At 36.6% G+C, this 21600-nt stretch overlaps 1 protein-coding gene across 3 annotated transcripts in view; it reads left to right on the top strand.

Moving 5' to 3' along the window:
- The window catches only part of LUZP2 (leucine zipper protein 2), a 478324-nt gene that overhangs the window by 234274 nt on the left and 222450 nt on the right, over positions 1 to 21600 (top strand). For all 3 annotated transcript variants that reach the window (XM_070457275.1, XM_070457274.1, XM_070457273.1), the window contains exon 5: positions 3613 to 3675. In XM_070457275.1, the coding sequence (XP_070313376.1) occupies positions 3613 to 3675 (63 nt within the window). The remainder of the gene's footprint in view (positions 1 to 3612; positions 3676 to 21600) is intronic.

Below are 21600 nucleotides of genomic sequence, written 5' to 3'. Positions count from 1 at the left end.
GTTAATTTTTATGGCTTAACTTGCCCTAAGTGAGACATAATTAGTCCAAAGGCAAGAATTAGCTTCAAGCTCTGACTCTCATTAAGAATAAAGAATTATGGCCATCTGTTCTTTACTCAATGTAAATAAGTATTATTTTCTCTCTCTCAGAACTATTTCACTTCTGATTTTCCAGGATTCTTAAAACCTGCTGGGATTCTAGACCAGTGGTTTCAAAATGCTATGACTTTTGAATATTCTGAATGTATTGTAGGTCCTGAGTAATTGAACATTGCATTCCCAAGTCTCTGTCCTTTTTTTAGTCTTGACATTGCAGTATATCTTCATTACCCTGTTAATTAAAGTTAAGTGTTAATTATGGAGAACATATAATAAATAGTATCAAAATGTGAGGATTTGGGGAAAATTGTGGCATCACTGATAAGATAATATGGGGTCACTGTCCCCATGGTCCCTGATGGATCAGACGGTAAAGGATCTGCCTGCAATGTGGGAGACCTGGGTTTGATCCGTGGCTTGGGAAGATCCCCTGGAGAAGGAAACGGTAACCCACTCAGGTATTCTTGCCTGGAGAATTCCACGGACGGAGGAGCCTGGAGGGCTACAGTACATGAGGTTGCAGAGAGTTGGACATGGCTAAGCGACTAACAATTTCACTTTCATGGCATCACTGAAACACCAGGTTATTCAGACAACCAAGGTGGCTTTAAATAGTTCATAACCAAAACTAAAGACAAATCTGTGCATATCAAAATTTTCTGGTGCCCATTAAGTACTGAGGTAGAGTATTATAAGTCCTGATGGTTTGCATTTCTTTTTGTAGTTTAAGTGTCTGACTCATACTCCAATAAATTTCTTTTTATTAAAAAAGATTTGATTGTAGTGGTGGCCACTTCAAAGAGGCAACCACTTCAAAAAGGCCTTTCTCCAATAAACACTTCGCCAACCGCTGACTTGAAGAATCAGCTGTGCCACCCACCTATGCTCCTCAGTGAGCCTTTTTTTTTTTTCCCAGAGGTTTTGGTTAATTTAAGTTTGTTAACTGACCTTTGGGGCTTCTTGACGTTTTGTTTAGTGATTTTCTGTTCTGCACTTTAAATTGCCACTCATGTTTTATTTTTTTTTAATTTTTAAAAATTTTTTTCATGTATTTTTATCAGTTGGAGGCTAATTACTTTACAATATTGTAGTGGTTTTTGCCATACATTGACATGAATCAGCCAAGGATTTACATGTGTCCCCCATCCCGATCCTTGCTCCCACCTCCCTCCCCATCCCATCCCTCTGGGTTTTCCCAGTGCACCAGCCCTGAGCACTTGTCTAATGCATCCAACCTGGGCTGGTGATCTGTTTCACCCTTGATAATATACATGTTTCAATGCTATTCTCTCAGATCATCCCACCTTTGCCTTCTCCCACAGAGTCCAAAAGTCTGTTCTATACATCTGTGTCTCTTTTTCTGTCTTGCATATAGGGTTATCGTTACCATTGCATGTATATGCGTTAGTATACTGTATTACTGTTTATCTTTCTATCTTACTTCACTCTGTATAATAGGCTCCAGTTTCATCCATCTCATTAGAACTTATTCAAATGTATTCTTCTTAATGACTGAGTAATATTCCATTGTGTATATGTACCATATTTTAAAGTCACCAATAAAGAGTGAACGTTCTGAAACCCTAGGCCCCCACCCTCCACCCCAATAAAAACAGAGCCCCAGGTCCATGGACTCCCTCTTGCTCTCTCTCCTCACAAACGCCTTCCAACTATACCATGTTATTTCTTGGACTCATAAGTCATAAACCCTTATTTTTTTTTCAAACTTTCCTGACGGTTATTGCTGAAGGCATTTTGCAGTGATAAACAAAACCACAAGAGTTGGTCCAGCCCATAACAGTGGTAACCAGTAAGTTGACGCCAGCCCAAAGCACAAGAAATGGGTATAAAAACTATTTTGGGGGGGACATACTGCTTTGCACATATATCTAATTTTGATTGTCATCAAGTCCTTCTAGTGATACCTTTGTTTTATTCATCAAATTGATAGTGAGTATAACTCATACTTTCAGGTTGCTGTCAGTATCTTCATGATTCAAACTTAACTTTGAAAATTGTTGTGGCTGAACTGATGGACATAGTGGTTCTCAGGCTTCTGCTTCTATTTTATATGTAGTTTGACCATAAAAAACTGTTTGGTTTAGATTTTGTTACCATTTGGTTACAGATTTCAACAATATTGTATATAGGCAGAAACCTCTTGGTTTCTTTAGCACAGTATTTATAAGGTTCCATGCTTCAGGTCAGGATCATCACTGTGCAATTCCTCTCATACTTGTCCATATGTCAGAAATACCTGGAGAGTGTTTTAATAAAAGAGATTCCTAGGCCCAACCCTAGACTCTAGCTCTGTTTAGGAACCATATTTTTAAAAATTAAGCTTTATACAGGTGAAAGAATAATAGTCATAATGTGCCAGTCAGGATGGCTGCTATCCAAAAGTCTATAAGCAACAAATGCTGGAGAGGGTGTGGAGAAAGGGGAACCCTCTTACACTGTTGGTGGGAATGCAAACTAATACAGCCGCTATGGAGAACAGTGTGGAAATTCCTTAAAAACTGGAAATAGAACTGCCGTATGACCCAGCAATCCCACTCCTGGGCATACACACCAAGGAAACCAGATCTGAAAGAGACACATGCACCCCAATGTTCATCGCAGCACTGTTTATAATAGCCAGGACATGGAAGCAACCTAGATGCCCATCAGCAGACGAATGGATAAGGAAGCTGTGGTACATATGCACCATGGAATATTACTCAGCCATTAAAAAGAATTCATTTGAATCAGTTCTAATGATTCATGGATGAAACTGGAACCCATTATACAGAGTGAAGTAAGCTGGAAAGATAAGACCAATACAGTATACTAACACATATATATGGAATTTTAAAAGATGGTAACAGTAACCCAATATGCAAAACAGAAAAAGAAACACAGATGTACAGAACAGACTTTTAGACTCTGTGGGAGAAGGCGAGGGTGGGATGTTCTGAGAGAACAGCATTGAAACAACTATACTATCAAGTGTGAAACAGATCACCAGCCCAGGTTGGATGCATGAGACAAGTGCTTGGGCCTGGTGCACTGGGAAGACCCAGAAGGATGGGATGGAGAGGAAGGCAGGAGGGGGGATCGGGATGGGGAACACATGTAAATCCATGGCTGATTTATGTCAAAGTATGGAAAAAGCCACTACAATATTGTAAAGTAAGTAGCCTCCAACTAATAAAAATAAATGAAAAGAAAACAAACAAACAAAAAAAAAAAAAGCTTTATACAGGTGAAAGAATCATAGTCATAATGTGCATTTCTCAATTAAAATACAATTTCTTATTATATAAGAAAAGAGTATTTTTGTATAATTAGCAGATATATTTATGAATTGGGCAATAAAATTTTGGTTAATGAATATTGTAATCCTTTGTTATTTTTCCATATTTGTTGACAGAGATAATCATATATTTATACTTCAAAAATTATGAAAATAAGCTTATAAAAGCTATAGAAATAATTTGAAATGTATCTACATAGTGTCCTCTTTATTTTCAGATTCATTTTCTAAAGACTGAAATGGAAAGAAAGAGCAAAATGATTCGAGATCTCCAGAATGAGGTAAGACTTATATTTCAGGGAGTTTTATGGAAGTCAAAGAATATGCACAAACACAAATATTGATTTGCCATAAACTTTATAGAGTATTGGTCACATTACATTTTGGCCTTTAACTGTGTACTAATGGAGAGAAACTATAAGGTTAAGAATTTCAGAGAGGATAATTCCTAATTTAATTGTGATATGTGTGATATGTGATATCACATATGTGATAATGTTATTAGTTCATAATCTCCAATTTATTTATCCTTCTAATAATGTTTTGACAATATTAAAAAATTATTTTTATTTCATAAATGTATTTATCTACATAATTCTGTCACAGAAGCTGAAGAAGAAAGTTAATTAGAAATGGACTTCATGTTAGGAAAAGCCGATCTAGAATGAAAAAATTATGTAAGATAATTTTAGACTAAAGAGACTTGAACACAAGCAAATAAGTTGTAACTACTTTCCTTACAGTCTTTAAAATGTAAGGACCCTATAAAATGCAGTATGCATTTTTTTTCTCTTTTGAATTTTTTGTCCATTTTGTTATACAACTACTTTATTTTCTAAATTTTTTCACATTTATATTTCACCTCTTTATTTCTTTTTTTCTTGACTGCAATTAGTTATGTAGGACTATTAAACCATTAATTAAACTGCTAATTAATCATGCATCTTCTTTGATCAACCCCACTAGGTTGATTTTAAATCTCAATCAATTGCTTTAGTCATTACTATTCTCCTTTACTCTCCTTCCTTCCTTACTCCCCTCCTTCCTTCTTCAATTTTTTTGTGACATTTCAGCAATGGATGAGCTACATTATTCCTAAATTGATACTACTTTTATGTCCAGGTTGAAAAATAGTCTTTATAAATCTCTTGGTATCAAGATTTAGCATTTGTTCTCTGATTATTACATTAAAATGATTTATCAGGCATGCAAAAAATGTTTCATACATGCAAAAAAATAAGAAAGGAAAACAAGAAAAGTTTTAAGTGGCTTTCTTATGATTCTATTATATTTCCATTTCTTTCTAATGATTTTTTCCTCTAACTCTTCTGAAGGAAGTCTAATGAGATGAACTTGATAATGATTTTCTTGAGGGCTAAATCTTCCTGGATTTAATGTTTAGAGTGGAAAATGTCAGCAAAGTAGAGTTACTGAAATACTGGGCATACTAGATAATTTCTTGTTCACTGGGGCTCAGAGAGGGCTAGACTACTCACATCTAAAACTTCCCATGGGTCATTTAAAGTAAAAGGAATATTTAAAACAAAATTAAAACCGTTATTAAAATAGGAAAGAAAATACATTTGGGTTTGTACACAGACACCCATACACACACACACAACAATATAAACTTGGTTGTATAATAATGAGAGGATTAGGGGCTAATTTATATCTCTGTATATGTATTATCAGTTAACTTTTAATCATAGATAATTTTTTTAATTTAGAATTCAACCAATGAGAAGCTTTTTCAAAATAAAACTATAAGTTACTCATAACAGGTACAGATGAGGATTAATAAAATATTTTATTTGCTTCCAGGGGATATATTTTAAGTTTAATATTAATTTTCTAGTGTGTAGATTAGAATAATTCTAAAAACAGTACAACTCTTCAGAAGTAATGACTGCCAACTGTAAGTCTAATAAGTAAATTTGCTGTTTACTTTCATCCTATTGAAAATCTGCAAGATGATAATTTATAACTAGAAAAAGTTTTTGACTTCTCTAACAAAACCTAGTGGTGAACTTATAAACTGAATGCTTTTAGTTTAACTCGTTTGTATGAATTCCTTGAAATTTTAGATTTATTGTTTTGACAAATAATCAGTATGTAGAGATTGAACAAAATAATAGATCCATACTCTACATAGTAAAATTATATGGACATCCACTGCCCAAAAAATTTTTGTTCAGAAGTAAGAAAATAAAAAGGTAAATTGATTAAACAAAATGTGAAGAGGTGAGGGAGATCATAAAGGGATTTGGAGGAGAAGATTGAAGTGTCGTGAATGATGTCCAGCTCTAGGTGAGTTTTCACACCATTGTGATTATATGGGTCATTAAGATCTTTGTTTATAGTTCTTTCATGTATTCTTGCCACTTCTTAACATCTGCTTCTGTCAGGTCCATACCATTTCTGTCCTTTATTGTTGCCTCTTTGCATGAAATGTTCCCTTGGTATCTCTAATTCTCTTGAAGAGATCTGTAGTCTTCCCCATTCTATTGTTCTCCTCTATTTCTTTGCACTGATCACTGAGAAAGGCTTTCTTATCTCTCCTTGCTTTTCTTTGGAACTCTGCATTCAAATGGGAATATCTTTCCTTTTTTCCTTTGCTTTTCGCTTCTCTTCTTTCACAGCTATTTGTAAGGCCCCCTCAGACAACCATTTTGCCTTTTTGCATTTCTTTTTCTTGATCTCTACCTCCTGTACAATGTCATGAACCTCCATCCATAGTTCTTCAGGCACTCTGTCTCTCAGATCTAATCCCTTGAATCTATTTGTCACTTCCACTGTATAATTGTAAGGGATTTGATTTAGGTCATACCTGAATGGCCTAGTGGGTTTTTATTTTTCCCTACATTCTTCAATTTCAGTCTGAGTTTTGCAATAAGAGTTTATGATCTGAGCCAAAGTCATCCATTTTTGCACTTAATTATTTTTTTTTCATTTTGTATTTGGGTATTATATAGTTATAACAAATATGAAAAGTTGCACCAAAGCTTAGAATTCTCTTTGATTTGCACATTTAAAACAACTTCTCTCCATTGTCACTTCTAAGTTTCTTAATTTTACCTATTGTTTCTTATAGGATAAAATAAGTCTCTCTAGTTAGTGAAGAATCCACCTGCAATGCAGGAGACCCCAGTTCAATTCCTAGGTCGGAAAGATCTGTTGGAGAAGGGATAGGTCACCCAGTCCAGTTATTTTGGGCTTCCCTTGTGGAACTATAAAGAAAACTGAGCACCGAAGAATTGATGCTTTTGAACTGTGGTATTGGAGAAGACTCTTGAGAGTCCCTTGGACTGCAAAGAGATCCAATCAGTCCATCCTAAAGGAGATCAATCCTGGGTGTTCATTGGAAGGACTGATACTAAAGCTGAAACTCCAATACTTTGGCTACCTCATGTAAAGAGCTGACTCATTGGAAAAGACCCTGATGCTGGGAGGGATTGGGGGCAGGAGGAGAAGGGGACAACAGAGGATGAGATGGCTGGATGGCATTACCAACTCAATGGACATGAGTTTGAGTAAACTTCAGGAGTTGGTGATGGACAGGGAGGCCTGGCATGCTGCGATTCAGGGGGTCACAGAGTTGGACACGACTGAACGACTAAACTGAACTGAACTGAACTGTGGCTCAGCTGGTAAAGAATCCGCCTGTAATGCAGGAGACTTTGGTTTGATCCCAGGGTTGGGGAGATCCACTGGAGAAAGGAAAGGCTACCCACTCCAGGATTCTGATCTGGAGAATTACATAGACTGTATAGTCCATGGTATCGCAAAGAGTTGGACACGACTGAGCAACTTTCACATAGTGGTCCTAGACATAGGAAAGGCTCGGGGGAGAAATAGGATAATACATAGTTATTGAAATATGAGGAAAAATTAAGCATTGGGACAAGCATTTCAGATTTGTTTGAAACTACTTAATGAAATGTGAAAATTCGATAATATTTAGAATTTCTTAAAGGAACACATAGCTGGAAATATTTGAACTGTGCTCAGTCCTGTTTAACTCTCTGTGGCCCCATGGACTGCAGCCTGCTGGATTCCTTTCTCCATGGAATTTTCCTGGCAAGAATACTGGAGTAGGTTGCCATTTCCTACTCCAGGGGGTCTTCCCAACCCAAGAACTCAACCTGTGCCTCCTACATCGCTTGTATTTACAGGTGAATTTTTTTTTACCACTAGTGCCACCTGGGAAGCCTGGTAATACTAGAATTAGATTAATATTAAAACATATATTAATATTACATTAAATTATATTCTGTATTAAATTAGTGAGTTCAGTTCAGTTCAGTCACCCAGTCGTGTCCAACTCTTTGTGACCCCATGAACCTGCAGCACGCCAGGCCCCTGTCCATCACCAACTCCCGGAGTCCACCCAAACCCATGTCCATTGAGTCGGTTATGCCATCCAACCATCTCATCCTCTGTCATCCCCCTCTCCTCCTGCCCTCAATCTTTCCCAGCATCAGGGTCTTTTCAAATGAGTCAGCTCTTTAGCATCAGGTGGCCAAAGTAATGGAGTTTCAGCTTCAACATCAGTCCTTCCAATGAACACCCAGGATTGATCTCCTTTAGGATGGACTGATTGGATCTCCTTGCAGTCCAAGGAACTCTCAAGAGTCTTCTCCAACACCACAGTTCAAAAGCATCAATTCTTCGGCACTCAGCTTCCTCTATAGTCCAACTCTCACATAACATGACAACTGGAAAAACCATAGCTTTGACTAGATGGACCTTTGTCGGCAAAGTAATATCTTTGCTTTTTAATATGCTGTCTAGGTTGGTCATAACTTTCCTTCCAAGGAGTAAGCATCTTTTAATTTCATGGCTGCAGTCACCATCTGCAGTGATTTTGGAGCCCAAAAATGTAAAGTCAGCCACCCTTTTCACTGTTTCCCCATCTATTTCCCATGAAGTGATGGGACCAGATGCCATGATCTTAGTTTTCTGAATGTTGAGCTTTAAGCCAGCTTTTTCACTCTCCTCTTTCACTTTCATCAAGAGGCTCTTTAGTTCTTCACTTTCTGCCATAAGGGTGGTGTCATCTGCATATTTGAGGCTGTTGATATTTCGCTTGCCCCCCCCACCCCTGCTTTTTTCTGTGATGGTTACTTTTAGTATAGATTCTTTTGACTGATTATTTCCATGAAAATTATTCAAGATAGTTCAAGGTAAGAATAAAAATAAGAAATCATGTTTTTTAAAAGTAGTAATAATGAAGTCAGGCACCATAAAACTGAACCTTACTCTGTCCAGTGACAGAAATCAGATGTGTCAAAGCTACTCTCTGTAGCAGGTTTTCCCTCATACTATTTCATGGCTCTGCCTTCCATTCTTTCTAGTCTTCAGTTATTTTGCTCATTTGTTTTTCACATAACTCATATAGTTTAACCCAACTTTGAAATATTAACCTGCCCTCTCTATCTCCTACTAATAACTGATTTAATCTTCTTTAATGTTTTGCTCTATTTCTATTGCTATAAAGCCTGGGGGAAAACTTTGCTAGAGGTCAAGTCACTGGGCCAATCTGTGGATTTCCAAAGAATTCCAAACAACCATTGGCACATATCCAGTTATATGAAAAGTAAAACATGGGATTTTAGGGGCCACGTGTCAATCACTGTTCTCAGATGTGAAAAAAAGCAACCTCTGATAAGAAAATGACTTATTAAACTATTTAGAGACCTCAACAAAATATTAGGAGAGGTGTTCATACAGTCTGTAGACTAGCTTTAGGAATAACTCCACAAACAAAGCTCAGAGCTGGCTGTCTCAGGGCAGGGCTACCCCTGCCAAGATTAAGAAGCTGCCAGCCAATGTCACCTTTCCATCACAGGGGATTCCAGGATCGCATAACCATAACCCTGTGCATCAGACAATGGCTAACCCATGTAGCTAACTGCTGTATCTACATTTTGCAAGGATCATGTCTGATTAGCGAAACATAACCTAAGTTTTGTTTTCCCAAGAGCCGCAATGAACTTTAGAAACAGAGAGGATTTGTTTGTTTTATTTCTAACTTGTTTGCTTTAATTTTTCCTTGGGAAAAAGAGATTAACACTATGAAAAACTGCTCACATTGTGGAAACAATGTTAGAAAATGTGGTTGTGTGTGTGTTAATTTTTCTTAAAAAAGAATTAGAGTCTGTGCCAACTAACTTGAATATAAGTTTAGCCATCATTGAAGGGTTTTGAGTAGTTGAGAGAGATGCTCCAAGTAACAGTTATAGAGTATCCATTTGTGTACATGTGTTTATTACAATATTTTGTGTGTATATGTGGCCTCTTGCCTATCTTTTAATCTGATTTTAGCTTTGCTTTTGTATGAATTATTTCCTCAACTATATGCTGACTCCTCAAAGTTATAATCCTGTCTTCCCTAAAATATTGTAATTCAGATATTTTCAGACACACACACACACACACACACACACACACAAAACACAGGGCCAGAACTCTGTTTACATGAGAGTAAAAGAAAATCATATTTAAGCCTGTCCTTAACACCAATGAATTCAATAAACTGACATGCACATTGGCCACTGTGTCAACATTTGGAGATGGAAGCCGGTTTCCCTAGTTTGCTATTCTCTTCAATAAGGATGGTTGGAGACCCTGCAAGATATCAGGGAGTATCTGACCATCCTGAGGTTATTAGATAACAGAAAAAAACGTGAAGGTACATACTGTATTTTTCAAAGAGAGGATATAGATTCTCAGGGAAAGTCCATGACTGAAACAAAAAATAATAAATGTCAATAACTTCTGATCTAGAGAAAGCTCTAGTAAAGTTTAAGAAGAAAACCCATTTTGGCTCAATTCTTGTGGCTGTAAGTGTCTGTAAAATAAATTATTTTGTCTTCCTGCCTCAATAAGCACACTCAAGTGAAACTGATGGGATATTTCATAATGTGATAGAGTGTTCCAGGGTCACCATTCTGAGATGGAGTCTCATGCTTGCCTGCAGATGAATCATTTTCAGGCAAATATGTACTGAGTCCAGGACAAGCCTGAGATGTTTTCAAATAATTTCATTACAACTTTCTCACTTTATTAAAGTGATTATTTCTGAGAAATACTGGCCAACTGGTCATCTTTGTTAATTGTGTATCTAGCATCTAAAGTTTATTATAACCCATGTGTACTGAGTCCTAGGGCTACTGAAATAAAGTAGCATAAGCTGGGTGGCTTAGGACAATAAAAGTGGACTCTCTCACAATTCAAAGGATAGAAGTCTAACATCAAAAAAGTGCGACAAGGCCATGTACCCTCGGAAGGTTCTGGAGAGTAATTGTGCTTCACTGCTTCCTACTTCCTGGTGCCTCCTGGCAATCCTTGACATTCTTCAGCTTGTCAAGAGTCTCTCCTTCATCTTCCTGTGGCCTTGTCTGTGAATCTCTTTGTTTTCTCTTCTTTATGGACAACTGTTATTGGATTTGGGACCCACCATAATCCAGTATAACCTGATTTTATCTTAATGACACATACAGAAACACTTTTTATAAGTAAGAGCACAACTTGAGGTTCCAGATAGACATGAATTTTAGGGTGATACAATTCAAACAACTCTACCTACCATCTATGCCATTTTATATATTTTAGGTAAACAGCTTAGACTTTTTTTTTTTTTTTTGTACAGGAAAGGAGGGGACATTTCACTAGGTATAAGTCTTACTCAATGTTTTAATAGTGAAAGAGAAACAGTTTTATTAGGTGCAAATCTGTCTATGGAAGTACTTTTAATACTGCTTATTTAGATGCATGTATAAGGTTTGTTGGGCTTCCCAGGTGGCGCTAGTGGTAAAGAATCCACCTGCCAATGCAGGAGACATAAGAGACACGGACTTGGTCCCTGGGTCAGGAAGATCCCCTGGAGGAGGACATGGCAACCCACTCTAGTATTCTTGCCTGCAAATCTCATGGACAGAGGAGCCATGGATTTTATTTATCTACAATAAAAACAGGTTGAAATTAGCATTAGCATTTTACAATAAAATATTGTAAAAGGGCAGATGAAGGCAATAACATTCTCAGGTGTGGTGGCCACTGAAAATGTCACTGAAGGGTGAGTTTCAGAAGAAAAGTGATTAGAACTTATGGCTATTTATTCATAGTCAAGAAAGCAACCTTAAAAAAGGTGAATACTTCAGAAGTTTTCTTGTAGATGAAAAGATTTTTAGATGTTTGTTGCTGTGAAGGAAGTAGTTAATTTTTATGATTGTAGATGAATCCAATTTCAGGCCAGTTAACTTGCAAAGAATATGTTTGGGTTTTTTTTGGTCCCAAATCAGTGCTATTAGTATGTGTTGTAATAAAATGGTTGGAAGCAGCCAAACTGATTGACACAGCCAAGGGTAAAAAAACAGAAAAATAAATCTGAAAAGTTCCACTATCAGATACAATTACAACAAACTTTCTGGCTTACAAGGACATGAATTTTTACTCAGCATTTCTGAAATAAACCAGGACTGCTGTCTTACGAGAGATTACAGTCTACGTGAAATCTCATTTTATTTGCTGTTGCAGTCAGTTAATTCCACCAAGTTCTAACTTCCTCCTTGAGGATGTTGCCTAGATGCTGACATTGTCCCCAGTTTTAGGAATAATTTTCCTTTGAAGTTGTGTCTTGTGCCCCTGGCTGCATATGGGTCACTGTCTCTGTTCTGTGATAAAGAATATCTACTGTTCTCTCATGCTTCAGGTAAGGGGAGTGTTTTGTTTATTAATTTTGCATCTTCTGTAAAACATTTTTTTATAAGTTTTAAATACCTTAGAATATTTTTTATTTAGTAAATGAAAAAACAGTGTATGAAAGACATTTAGCATATGCTGAGCCACTTAGCTTGTAACAAAAGGAGATTATTATCATCATCATAGTTATTATTCTCATTGGGTTCTGAGGTAAAATTTTTCATCAGTAAGCAATACCATGGACAAATATTTGCTTAGGAAATGGTCTTAAGCACACAAATATGCTAAAATTCCATTCTTCATTTAAATAAAAATACCAAGGTAAGACAGGACTCTGTCTCTCTAACTTATAGGCAGTCTCATTCCATCTCTCATTGCATCTCTCTCCTGGCAAACAAGAAGTACAAGAACTGTTTGACTAATATTCTACCAGCTTAGCAAAAATAGCCAAGCGAGAGTGCCTTTTCAGATTGCATGAGCAGAAAAATCCCAGGAAAGAGTCTAAATTGTTTCTATGCCTAAATCAGTCACCATGGCCAGGGAAATGAGCAGTTTGGCCAAGTTTGAGTCGCATTTCTATCCTTTCTTGATGGGATCAACTTGACTCCAAATTTAGATGAATTTCCCACAGGAAAGAAAGATTCGTTGCAAAAGAGTAATGAGCTATTGGACTGATAGAGTAAAATGTATAAAGAAAACCATCAAACACTTCTATTAGTCCCTGTTAGCCTCACTCATTTTCTAACTAACCCTCAGATCAGAGCATGTAAGTAATACTTTAATCATTTCAAGTCCCAAGTCGTGAATGATGTATTTGCATCACCATATCTTTGTTAAGAGTGCTCCCTTGTATATAATTACACCTTCATAACAAACATATTAAGGGTCTTTGCTTCTCTCATTTTATGTTTACTTGCCACATTCAAATTCCCAATAAAAATGGCACTAGGGAAACTTTAGTCACATGATATTAAGTAAATGATCTTCTTCTCTGTATCTGCAAGAAAATGGAAGAACTGCTTTGTTTTTAGTCTTCGGAGGTTCATCATTCTTTTGTATTTGCTTCTCAGTCCCTCCTTTTACTCCACTGGGCTTCCCTGGTAGCTCAGCCTGCAAAGAATCTCCCTGCAGTGCAGAAGACCTGGGTTCTATCCCTGGGTTGGGAAGATCCCTTGGAGAAGGAAATGGCTACCCACTTAAGTATTCTTCTCTGGAGAATTCTATGGAGAGAGGAGCCTGACAGGCTACAGTCCACGGGGTTGCAAAGAGTCAGACATGACTGAGCAACTTTTTTTTTCACCCCATTACCCCTCCCTTTTGCATCAAGGGTCCAAACCAACATCAGCACTACTGCCTAACCATCATAATGTCTTATCTTGCAAAGGGTCCCACCCCATCAAGGACACCTTTACCGTAAGTAGTCTTTACTCAAGGACACAGGCTGCATATGGATGGGGAGAGTGTTGCAAAGATGCTACAACTAGTTGTCCTTCACTGTCTCAGTCATGTCCGACTCCTTGTGACCTCATGTACTCTAGCACTCCAGGCTTCCCTGTCCTGAACCATCTCCCGGAGTTTGCTGAAACTCATGTCCTTTTGAGTCAGTGATGCCATCCAACCATCTCATCCTCTGTTGCCTCCTTCTCCTCCTGCCCTCTGTCTTTCCTAGCATCAGGGTCTTTTCCAGTGAGTCAGCTCTTCACTGGTGGCCAAAGGATTGAAGCCTCAGCTTAAACATCAGTCCTTCCAATGAATATTCAGGACTCATTTCCTTTAGGATTGACTGGTTGTATCTCCTTGCAGTCCAATGGACTCTCAAGAGTCTTCTCCAAAAACATAGTTCGAAACCATTAATTCTTCAGCACTCAGCCTTCTTTATGGTCCAACTCTCACATCCACATATGACTACTGGAAAAACCATAGCTTTGACTAGATGGACCTTTATCAGCAAAATGATGTCTCTGCTTTTTAATATATTGTCTAGGTTGGTCATAGCTTTTCTTCCAAGGAGCAAGCGTCTTTTAGTTTCATGGCTGCAATCACCATCAGTGATTTTGGAGCCCAAGAAAATAAAGTCTGTCACTGTTTCTATTTTTTTCCCCCATTTATTTGCCATGAAGTGATGGGACTGGATGCCATGATGTTAGATTTTCTGAATGCTGAATTTTAAGCCAGGTTTTTCACTCTCTTTCATTCTCATCAAGAGGCTCTTTAGTTCTTCTTCACTTTCTGCCTTTACAGTGGTATCATCTGCATATCAGAGGTTGTTGATATTTCTCCTGGCAATCTGGATCCTGTATGAGAAAAAGAAATTTGTGGAGAGAATCCATTTAAGCATGTATAAGAGGATGGAATAAGTACTGCTTTCATGATAGGTCAGGAGAAGAAACAAGTCCAAACAAGTACTTGTTGACTGTTTAATTGCTAAATTTACGTATTTTAACAGTAAAGAATTTCTCACCAAAGAAGGAATAAATACTGCCACTGTCATTATCACTGCTCTGGCTAACATGTTACACTTGTATTTGCACTTCTCAGTAGCCCAGTCCAGCCATGAAGCAGAACATATTCTGAAATGGAAGAAAGAGGAAAGGAAAATGAAATCTTAGAGACTTTTCAAGCTGCTTAGTTTCACAGAGCTAGAAAGGTGGGGAAGGAACGAAGCACTCAATTTTTCTTCTCCATTTAAGGTGCTTTTCTCACTCTCCTTGGAGTTCTCCCAGTCCCGTGACTATTGACTTTGAAATAAATGTGAAAATAACCACCTAAGTAACTGTCTCTTTTCATCTTTCTAAATATCACATGCAGGTAAGCTCCCTAGTCTTGCTACAGCTGTGAGAAGATAAATCTCTTTTTGTATTCTTCATAGAGCTGTTTCTGTTACATTGAATGTTACACCTCTTAAGATTTCATGGATTTTTTTTCTTTCTAGATAAAATCATACCTCTGTTGACATGATGGAAAATTATCCCTCTTGGCTTTAAATAAAATTATACTTACCCTTTTTTTTTTCTAAATGAGATGAACAGAATTATAACTCACAATTCAAAGTTATCTGATGTTAGTAGATATAATTTTTAAATAAACTAATTTAAAGATGAAACCATCAAAAATCTCAAGTATCAATTGATATCATGTTTCCAAATAAGATTATAATATTTTCCAAGCTTGAGGAGTAAGTTTTCATTTCAAAATGACTGTGCTGGTAAGCATTTTGAATTATTTGGACATTAATATATAGCCTTCTCCTATGCTACAATTTGGCTACTAAATGATAGTTTGCTTAGGATAAATTTTAGTTTTTTAAACTGTATTTCTCAAACTACTTTTTATAGACAGTTTCAAAAGTTCATGCATTTCATACTTTTCTAGATTTAAGGAGAAAAATTGTATTTTCTTCCTTATGTATATATCCTACTGACATACTGTCTTCCACTCACTACCTCTCCTGGTCACCAGCAGAATGTAAAAGAAGGCAAGTGTGATTGAAGCAACCATATGTCCACCAATGTCCATTCTCCCAGTCTTTTATTTGGTAATAGAACAAATGGTTTTTAGCTAGAAACATACCCACTTTTCAAGGTGTCACATTTTCTAGCCCCTAGCATTATTAGCAGTTAGTCAGGGCTACATGACTATATTCTAGGCAATGGATATGATCAAAACTCTTGAGCCCATGGCTATATAAAAACCAGAAAACTGTAGTTCTTTCAAATAGTTAATTCTTTCTCACCAAGTAACTGGAGTTGTCTTTATTCATTCAACTAAGTGATGAGTTCTTGATCAGTCCAGAAACTCTTTTCAGGTCAAACATTCTTTACTTTTAGGATCTGTTCTATATCTTATTCGAGAGACCTTGCATCTTGTCTCTGTCTTGTCTTCTGCTGGTGCTCAGATAAGGCACAGCCTTGTCTGCATACCTGGATCTTTGTCCTGCCACATCTGTGGACCTCTCTGCTTCATCCCCACACTGGTCATCAGAGCTGGGTCAGCGCCTGCTCTATGTGCTCTGGTCCTGCTCTGCACTCTCATGTCTTAAAAGTTATCACACTGCATCGAACTTGGCTATGGTAGAGAGGGGCAAGTTTCTATTTGTTCTCTATGTATCCCCAGTTTCTGATTTAGTTCATGATACATGGCAAGTTTTTTAAAAAGTAACTAAAAAATGCCTTGCCTGTGTCCTCTAGGTATTCCTCTTTTTTAGGAGAATTTATTTTTTTCTTTTCAGGATCAACATTCTGTAAGGTGGAGAGTGAAACCTAATTTGGTAGGAAGGAGGCTTCCTAAATTACTTACGATCTTTAGAAATCTAAATGTATAAGGATAAATATATAAAATATAAATTTTACAAGTGGCATCATTTGTGCAGTTCCTAGGCCTGTCTGGTATTATAACACTAAAAACATCCCTAGACACGGAGCTTGAGATTAAAGGTGAATCACTTCACACTTAGTATCTTAAGAATCAGTAGAACAGAACATAACACATCCTTTGTGTTAGCTGATACATAGCTTTTGTTTTCCAGTAATGTCAGAGGCAGGCTTTCCTGGTGGGTTTCCTTAACTGGGTATTCATCTATCTTGTATTAATTCCACTTCTTTTCTATTTCACTCATAAGTTTAAAATATTTATCATTTTGCATCATTAAAGTTAAAATTATCTACCAAACCTTCTTAATTTTTAATTAAGAATCTCTGAAGATTCCTTTGAAAAAATGGTGACAATAACAAATTCTAAGGGTACACTGTTATCAGTGTATTTACTTAGTAGTGTTGGCTCAGTTAGATTTTTTGTAAACTTCTTCTAGACTTTGGAAGTTGCTCATTGATTATGTCACAGAAAAGTAAACATATCATCTGTTTCCTTTCAAAAGCAAGCTGAATTCATTGTTGAGCAATAATGAATCAGAATCTCTAATTTGTTTTTATCACAAATTGCAGTCCCTTTCTGTAAAGCCATGCAAACACTGTGGCTTAATGGAATTCATATTCCTTTCAAGAGTGTCTGAGTCCTCCATCTAAACAGGACAATAGTGATTTGATAACTAAGTGAAGTAGTTCTTTTTGCACTGTTTGCTCCTGACCATGGAAAGGTAGAATCTTCACAAAAATTCACTTTTGTGTCACATTTATTTTTTAACATAAGTTTGATTCATAAAACTATGTGTCCAGATATTAGATAGAACTCATTTGGGATCAGCTTTTTATGAAACAGCAAACTTGGTCCTAGTAGGAATTCCATAGCTTTGCTGAAGTGTAGTGAAAGTAAAAGAGTAGGGCCTTTTCCAAATGTCTGTAGGTTTCATGCCTCAAACCCGTGCCTTTCCTGCAGCCAGACACAATTCAGGTAAATAGAATTCCTTTTTGAATGACACCTCTGTGAAGTCTTTGCAGACACTTCCGATGTAAATTGATTGACTTACTTATCTGTGCCATCACAGGCTGTAACTACCTCTCTGAATTCTATCACATTGCTGGTTAGTTTCTGTTAAGCTGACTGTCTTTAACAGTCTTTAACTGTCTTTAACCTGCCTGTTAACCTATCTGCTGCATTCTGAGGAACTGCTACATTCTAAATTCTTCAGGGCAGAAAAGAAGGGACTAGGGTGCAAAGAAGGAGTTAACAATCTAAGGCTTGAATAAATGAATGGGTAGGTGGATTTATGATTAATGATGTTTTTAAAAGGTGCATCCGTTTTGATTGTAAGTGTAAATACGTGAATTGCTAAAATGTGGACCTTGTTTGGAAATGTTGAAATGAGAAATTTAAAGTAGCTTGTGACCTGTGAAGACATCCTTGTTTACTTGGGAGTATTAATGATGTATTGGCAGAAGAGTCTGACATTTTTTTTTCATTTATTTTTATTGGTTGGAGGCTAATTACCTTATTAGGATGTTTAATGAACATGACTAGATGAGCCTTGTGGTCAGTTCAATCCTAACATAATATGATCAGGATGAAGATGAAAAATTATATAAGATAAACAAATCCTTATATCTAATAAAAGTATGGCTAGGATTCTACCTGAGTAATATTATATGCACAAAAATTAAGGATTCAGACAGCATCTAACCTGCCCTTCTCCTTCCTTTTTTTTTTCAATTTTATTTTATTTTATTTATTTATTTTATTGTGCTGGGTCTTTGTTGCTATGCAGGCTTTCTCTCTAGTTGAGGCAAGTTCTTGCCTGGAGAATTCCGTGGACAGAGGAGCCTAGCAGGCTATAGTCTTTGGGGTCGCAGGAGTCGGACACAACTGAGCGATTAAGCACATACACATACACGCACACACACACATGCAGACACGCACGCACATACACACGTGGGCACACACACGCGCACACACACGCACACACATGCACATACACACATGTGCATGCACACATGTGCGCGCGCACGCACGCACACACACATACACACGGGCTACCTTCTAGCTGCCTTGTGTGGGTTTCTCGTTGTGCCCTTTCCTCGTGCCCTTCTCGTCTCTTGTGGCAGAGCGCAGGCTCTGGGTACACAGTCTTCAGTAGCTGCAGCCCACAGCCTCAGTAATTGGTGCAAGGACTTCGTTGCTCCAGGGCATGTGGGATCTTCCCAGATCAGGGATCGAACCCAAGTCTCCTACATTGACAGGGAGACTCTTCACCACTGAGCCACCAGGGAAGCCGGCATTCTCCTTTCACGGATGAAAAGTTGGAGCCTTAAAAATCTACGCTGATGCTTTGTGTGGTTGCATTGTTTCAAGTCGACAGTAGTTATGTATAACTCACAGAAACCATAGCTATACCATCCTGTTAACATTCTCCAAGTGCAGTTATTTGAGTTTGTGTTTATAAGCTTTAAGTTTTAGCTCTTCAGGTAGATTCAAGGGCCACACCACAGAGCACAACATTGTATTAACTTATGTTTGCTGGTGGGAACATTTGTCTCCCACTGTGTACTGATTCATGGTGGGGGGACATTAGTATATAATGTCCTCCATTATGTACTAACTGACTTAGTACATAATTACATTTTTATGTAAGCTCTCAAAAATCCCTCAGAGCTGCGCAGATATTATAATGTATGTCTCAGAGAAACCTAAAAACGAGAAGCATATTTTTCATGATTTATATTTTATGATTTTGTGAATAAAGACATATATTTAACACATTTACATATATGTAATAAGACCTTTTAAAGGGTAAATGTTATTTCCCAATTACAATTGTATGTATGTATGTATGTTCAATATAGGAACAGAAAATGGAGAAGAAAATAATGGAAATGTATTCTATTATCTTACCATGGGAAAAACTAGAATATATGAGCATATCTAACAAATACAGTCCCAACTTCTCTGTAGATGGACTGTATTATGTTTTACTTGCTAATTAGTATAGACACAAAGTTTCTCATGATACCAAAATGTGTTGGTGAACGTTATAATGGTCTCTTATTTATAACACCTGCCTCTTGCCTAAAGAAATTTATCTATCAATCAGCTAGCTAGCTAGCTATTACCTATGTAACTATTGATTTAATAGTTAGAAAGACCATCTCTTTCCTGGAATGAGTTTAATATTTACCTACATTTTCTTTTAGATATTTTTGTGATAAATCAAATAGCAAAAAACTGCTGTATGAACAAATATAATGATGCTACTTGTATGTTTTTTAGTAGGATTTGTACACTTGGGAAATAATGACTGCCACTAAAACACAAAAGGATTGACAGTTTTTCTTACCTAATTTGGGCCTAGTCAATCAACACAATTGAGGAATAAGTGAGTTAACTGGGTATTCCTGTTAACTCAAGTTATACAAGCTCTGACCTGTGCTCCTTGATCCCCTAAATGATTAACAAAAGAGCTTATTATTTCAACAGCTATAATTGGACATCCTTCTGAAACTCTGGCCAATTAAGTTCCTATAAAATTATTTTTTTACGATTTCATATCTCCCAAAAGCTCAGGCTCAATATTTAAGAATTGGTTGCATTTCTTTTCCATGACTTAAGATTTGAAGCTAAAAGAAATTGAGTCGAATGTGTGTTGGTTGCAAATTCAGCAGTTTGGGGAGGCTCATTCTTATTTCCTCCAACTGTAAAATAGAAACAGTTATTATACCTACCTCATAGATACAGAGTGAAAACTTAAATGTATGAAAAGTGCTGAGAACCATCACTGTCTCCTAGTCAGCATCTCATTAATGTTTTCTCTAATCACCATAATTATTATGATCATTGTGAATTAATGCTAAAATAGAGACAATTGCATACTGTTGCCAAGGAACTTTTCATTTATATTTATTAAAGTATCAGCATGAGTAATTGATGGGACTGTGGGGAAAAGTGCTCACTATTTCTAACTTATTTATTTTTAATCACAGTTTTCATGATTCTGCTTTTAATACCCTCCTCTATTTATTTCCCCACATTTATTTTCTTTGCAGTATCTTAAATACAGATGAGAAAGTCAGGTTCATATTTAATAATTGTCCTTACAGCTAATGAAACTAGCTTTTCAATGCAGCATACTTAATTATGGTATACCTGGGGTATCTGCATAATCACTGGCATCAAAAGCCTGTTACTGCTGATTCCTTCCTCTGTGCAAGGCCTGATCTCTGCAAGAGCTGGTGGCTGAGACACCACCTGAGCAGAATAACCTGGATTTACTCACTAATTATTCTAACTAGACGTTATTTCCACCAATTACAAAGAAACCTCAAAAACAAGATAGGATAATTAGAACTGGGCAGTGAGCTCTGAAGGAAAGTTTGGTTATGTTTTCACAAGCCCTTGAAGCACCAGGACTTGCAAAATGTATGAGTAAAAATAAGAGATGAGAGACAGAAATTGAATTTATATATGAAATATCTCTAGCTGCATCTCCAATTATATTTTATATCCATCTCTGTTCTTTATCTTCAGTATTTTGTCTATCCCTTTAATTATAATGTGTCATACATATGTATTTAATCTATAAATATTGATAATGTACCCATATATATATGTGTGTGTATATATATATGTATGTATATATATATATATATGCACAGTATGGTATGAAACTGAAATCCTAAGCTTTATCTCTTTGACTGTTCTAAATATTATTTTTAATAAATTATATTATCAAATATAAAACAGTATATTATAGAGATGGTAATTTTTAATGAGAATTACCATTTGTATGTTCTATTCATGACTTACTGAGGAAATTATTTGCAGAACACATTGTCTGTTCCAGTATTTGATACTCCTTCTATAAACTTCCCATGCTCCTATTTTCTGCTCAGCCTACTCCTTTGAACTGCAGATATGTATGTACAAATGCTTACTTAACATATGTATTTATATGCTTAAATGACATGTTACACACAGGAGTTCCAAAACAATGTCTCTTACTATTTTCCTCAACTGTGGAATTTATTAAAATAAAATGATGTGTAATCATCTTTGATGCCACTCTTTTTCTCACATATGAAATTCTTATTAATATTTTAAAAGAATAGTGGAATCTTAAA

This window comes from Odocoileus virginianus, chromosome 28, assembly GCF_023699985.2.
Source record: "Odocoileus virginianus isolate 20LAN1187 ecotype Illinois chromosome 28, Ovbor_1.2, whole genome shotgun sequence".
NCBI lineage: Eukaryota > Metazoa > Chordata > Mammalia > Artiodactyla > Cervidae > Odocoileus > Odocoileus virginianus.
This window is presented reverse-complemented; position numbering and strand designations above follow the sequence as displayed.